Raw genomic sequence first — 4,309 nt, forward strand, 5'->3', positions numbered from 1 at the left:
AGAACAACAACAACAAAAAATGACTTTTCATTGAATGATAACATTACAAATACATTTCCTCAAAATAAGGATTTTTTGAGTTGGCTGATTTTCTTTCAAAAATGACAAATAATACACACCATTAAGTCGATTACTCAGTTTTTACACCTACAGAATATTTTATTGTTCATTAATCCAAGAAAAAAACTTCAAAAATTATAAAGTATTTCAAAAAATAACTTACCCATTTCTAGTCGAACACGATTACAGATCAGAAAGATGAGAGAGTAATGGAGGACTGGAGAGGAAGAGTAACGATTGCAGAGGAAGAGTAACGACGGATTTCCGAATTTCTAAGGAAGAAGATGAAGAAAAGAAGAGAGAGAAGAGAGGAGGGAAGATGAAAATATTTTAGTTTTTAAATGATTTGGTTTAATTATAAAAGAGCTTTTTTGTATTTTATAAAAAATTAAAAAAATTTAAAAATATTAATTTGATCCCATAATTAGTTAATTACATTTTAAAGATGATTTGACCGACTCTTGATCAATATGTCACCAAAAATAAAAACAAAGTTACTTGACACGTTTTGGTTAATTTTCTCGAGAATCGTGGACATGTTGGAGCAACACAAATTTCTTGGCCTCCCAACTTCCAAGTTTTATTTGAGCACCACGTACCACCCCTATATAGCGTGTTTCCACTAATCAATTTGGTGCTGAAAATGGAAGGAGAAAGGCTGTTCGAGGAGTTCTCCGCTGGCTATCACTCATTTCGCCATTACCCCTTTTGATGTTTTGAAGGTTAACATGCAGGTAATTATATTTTTCTCATATAAATAACTGCTTTATTCAATTTACCGCAAATCTGCCCTCATTTGGATTCGAAAAACCCCAAAGTACCAGAACAATTCGGTATGATCACGTTGTTGCCTAATTTTAACATGAAACGATATGTAACAACCCTCCCAACAAAGTGTAGAAATACTTTGAATTGAACCTCTTACTTACAATAAATGGTTGTATGTGACTTTGTTGTTAGCTTTAGATCACCAAAGTGCTATGACAGTGACATATAAATTAGATGCATGTGTGACTGCTTTCTAGTTATTGTATGCTGAGGATCTCTCTTATCTATAGAGGTCTAATAATAATCGCAAACTGCACATTTTCCAACACCACAATCTCCTTTTTAGTTTTATGGATTGTTTTCAATAGGTTCCTCAACATAAAAGAAAACTTACTCCAACTAATACTGGTAAAGAGAAAGGAATAAAACTTATGAAGCTAGGATTAAAGAGAACTTGTTTTCAAGGATTGTCTAATTATATATGTACTCTGCAAACCTTAACTAATAAATTGCTCCTATATGTTAAGAAACAAACTCCAACACTAAGATTCTTTCTGATGGCATTCTTCTGTTATGTCTAACGTTTAGTTGTTTATTTTGCTTTCTTTACCTGCTCTGGTAATTGGAAATTCCAGGAGCTGGATACTTGCCTGTATGTATTCTATTCAAATGATCTCATGTCTTGATTTTAAACCATTGAACCTCGTGACTTCTTTACAACAGTCTTGCACTAGGAACACACAACTTTCGTTCTTGTAACAGATCTGTAAACTCCATATGTCATTGTGGCTCGTGACAAACAAACTAAAATTAAAGGCTGGCAAAACTGGGAGTAACTTGCCTAATCTGGTATGTTTTGATAATACCTTTATATGCTTTAGGTGGACCCTGTCAAATACCGAGGCATTTGATCAGGTTATAACACTATGGAGAGAGCAAGGCCATTCTGCTCTCTGGAGAGGTTGGTCAGGGAAACTATTTGGATATGGAGTTCAAGGAGGATTCAAATTAGGTCTTTATGAATACTTTAAAAGGTCCTATTCTGAATTGTTACTTGATCAACGTAGGAGTGTTATATTCTTCCTCAGCGGTGCATCAGCTCAAGTATTTGCTGATGTGGCCCTCTGTCCCTTTGAAGCTGTCAAAGTTCAGGTCCAAACTCAGCCTCATTTTGCCAGGGGATTAACTGATGGATTTCGCAAATTGTATGTGAATGAAGGCCTTTCAGGGTAAGTCCAAGAAGTATGCGTTGTTTGTTTTATTGCTATCCATCTTGCACATTGATGCTGAAGTTTGTTTTTGCTTCATTTTAGCTTTTACTAGGGGCTCTTTCCACTTTGGGGGCGTAATCTTCCATGTAAAATCTTTACTTAATTTAGTCTTTTCAATTATCCCTCCCATCACCCCTCATTTTCCTTCATTTTGTTATTCAGACTTGTTGTGGGGCTTTCCTAGTAAAGTTTACTCATATATAAGTGTCATTGGGTAGGATAGAGTGGAGTAGTAAGTGTGTATATTGTGTATCTTGTAGATTTCTTGTCCTTCAATTTATCTGCTATTAACCATTGAAAAGTTGCATTTTGCATCGTGTGGCTGCTGCATAGGATCTTCTTGTTGCTTCAGTTCTTCATTTATTGTCTGTCTTTCTTTATCATCGGCTACTATACAAGTTTGCAAGTGGTACAAAATGTAGTGGCCATGGTCACAATTTCTAGAATGTTATTATTAATCAAATTTGGCTCTGAAGTCTTGTTGCATATAGATGCTACATACAATATGATAATCACATTACAGGTTGTGGTTTGCCAATGTCTGGGTTTCTGCTTTTAGAGATTGTAATTATGACTTTCTCCGTGCTTCCTCTTCTGTTGGCAGTTTCCATGATCATGTTCTCGACATTTGAGCACTCAGTAGATCAAATGTACCGGAAGGTCATACAGAGAAGGAAGGAAGATTGCTCAAGAGCTGAGCTGGCTATGCTGCTGGATCTGTTGGCACTGTAATATCTACCCCCGCTGATAATATTATCTCGTTTCTTTACAACAGAAAGGCTGAAACAGTTAGACAGGTCCAAATTCTGTCAAATAGTACGTGTGATATTGAAGTATATGTAAAAAAATCTAATTAGTTGGATCTAAAATGATAATGATGTTTTCAGGCTATAAATGAGGTTGGATTTGTTAATTTGTTTAAGAGAAATCTTCCTGTTCGGATCACACTTGTGGACCCTGTTGTGACTCATCAATGGTTTCTCTATGACACAATTAAAGTGTTAACTGGACTGCAAGTTCACTACTATTCTCTTTAAGCAGTGCTTGTGTAGTTCTTTCCAAATGCTCGATTATTTTTGTTGCCTTCACTTGTGAGCTTATTTGTCCATTGAACTTAGCTATTTGAATACTGTTGGTGTAATATAACACAAATATAATACATTACAATTGAATATACATGAGAAATTGAATTAACAAATCTCTAGGCTGAGACACAGAATCTCGCTCTCTTTACGGAGATTCAACTCAAACAACTTCGGATGTGTTGAAGAGTTCAAAGCTCTGTTTTATATATAATGAATATAATTGAAGACTTAGAATATTTTCTTCGTCTCAGCTCACTTTTTCACTACTACCCACTACAATATTTTTCACACCATTATTTATAGGTGAAGAAGTCTTAGATATAGTCAATGTGTAGAATGAGGGACAGTAATGTGGGTAGATGAATGTGATAGATGTTACATAAGTTACAAGAAACTAATGGTGTGAGTTACAAAAAACCTAATGACCATGAGAGTTACACGAACTAATGGTCATATAAGTTACAAGAACCAATAGTCATCTTCTATTACAATTTATACCACTAACATATGCACTTAATATTTTTTTTTTAATAATAAAATGCATACACCAACAAATACTACTACCAGAACTAGGGAAGGATGTGATGTGTTTCCTTTATTATTGTCATTATTGTGCTTTTGGACTTGAAAATGTTGGGAAAGACAAGGCACTAACAAAGAATGCCTGACAGGATAACAGCGGAAGAATACCCACGTCTATACTTTCCCTTTTCGATTTGAACCAAGAGAAGAAAAACAACCACAAGCAATATGATAGTAAGGCAGCAAGTAATTCAACCAAACAAATATAACAAGGCAATAATAAACCAATCACACAAGACACCAAGATTTACGTGAAAAACCCTTCGATGCGAAGAGTAAAAAACCACGGGACCAAAAGCTCCACTATAATCACCAAGAGTTAAAATATTGTTCTCCAAAATTGGCCACAAAACAAGTGCCAAACAACGAGCAACAACAAAATAAGATTGCACCAAATCTAGTGAATTAAAGGAGCAAAATCACCAATTTCGCAGCTACTGTTCACGACAGCAAAACCGAAGCTGCAGGCCACCAAATCCAACTCTGTCAGTTCCTAATCAAAGATTAAGATGAAGATAATATGCTGTCCAAAAATCAGCTCAA

At 35.2% G+C, this 4,309-nt stretch overlaps 1 protein-coding gene across 6 annotated transcripts; it reads left to right on the top strand.

The window, feature by feature from the left end:
- Positions 1 to 639: 639 nt before the first annotated feature.
- LOC107016366 (mitochondrial phosphate carrier protein 1, mitochondrial-like) lies at positions 640 to 3,136 on the top strand. 6 transcript variants are annotated; one of them, XM_015216855.2, is made up of 4 exons: positions 648 to 794; positions 1,464 to 1,789; positions 1,896 to 2,057; positions 2,704 to 3,136. In XM_015216855.2, the coding sequence occupies exons 2-4, from the start codon at positions 1,755 to 1,757 to the stop codon at positions 2,729 to 2,731; spliced, it is 225 nt and encodes a 74-aa protein (XP_015072341.1). In that variant the 5' UTR covers positions 648 to 794; positions 1,464 to 1,754; the 3' UTR covers positions 2,732 to 3,136. The 6 variants fall into 6 exon arrangements, with proteins under 6 accessions (XP_027772025.1, XP_015072338.1, XP_015072339.1 ...); XM_015216854.2 differs by having other exon boundaries at positions 649 to 794; positions 1,710 to 1,789; XM_027916225.1 differs by lacking the exon at positions 648 to 794 and adding an exon at positions 801 to 893 and having other exon boundaries at positions 1,710 to 1,789.
- The last annotated feature ends 1,173 nt before the right edge of the window (positions 3,137 to 4,309 follow it).

The sequence above is a fragment of the Solanum pennellii genome, chromosome 4 (assembly GCF_001406875.1).
Source record: "Solanum pennellii chromosome 4, SPENNV200".
NCBI lineage: Eukaryota > Viridiplantae > Streptophyta > Magnoliopsida > Solanales > Solanaceae > Solanum > Solanum pennellii.

Coding starts and splice junctions, on each gene's coding strand:
- LOC107016366 (XM_027916224.1), top strand. Junction 2,058..2,703: donor GTGAATGAAGGCCTTTCAGG/GTAAGTCCAAGA, acceptor TTCTGTTGGCAG/TTTCCATGATCATGTTCTCG.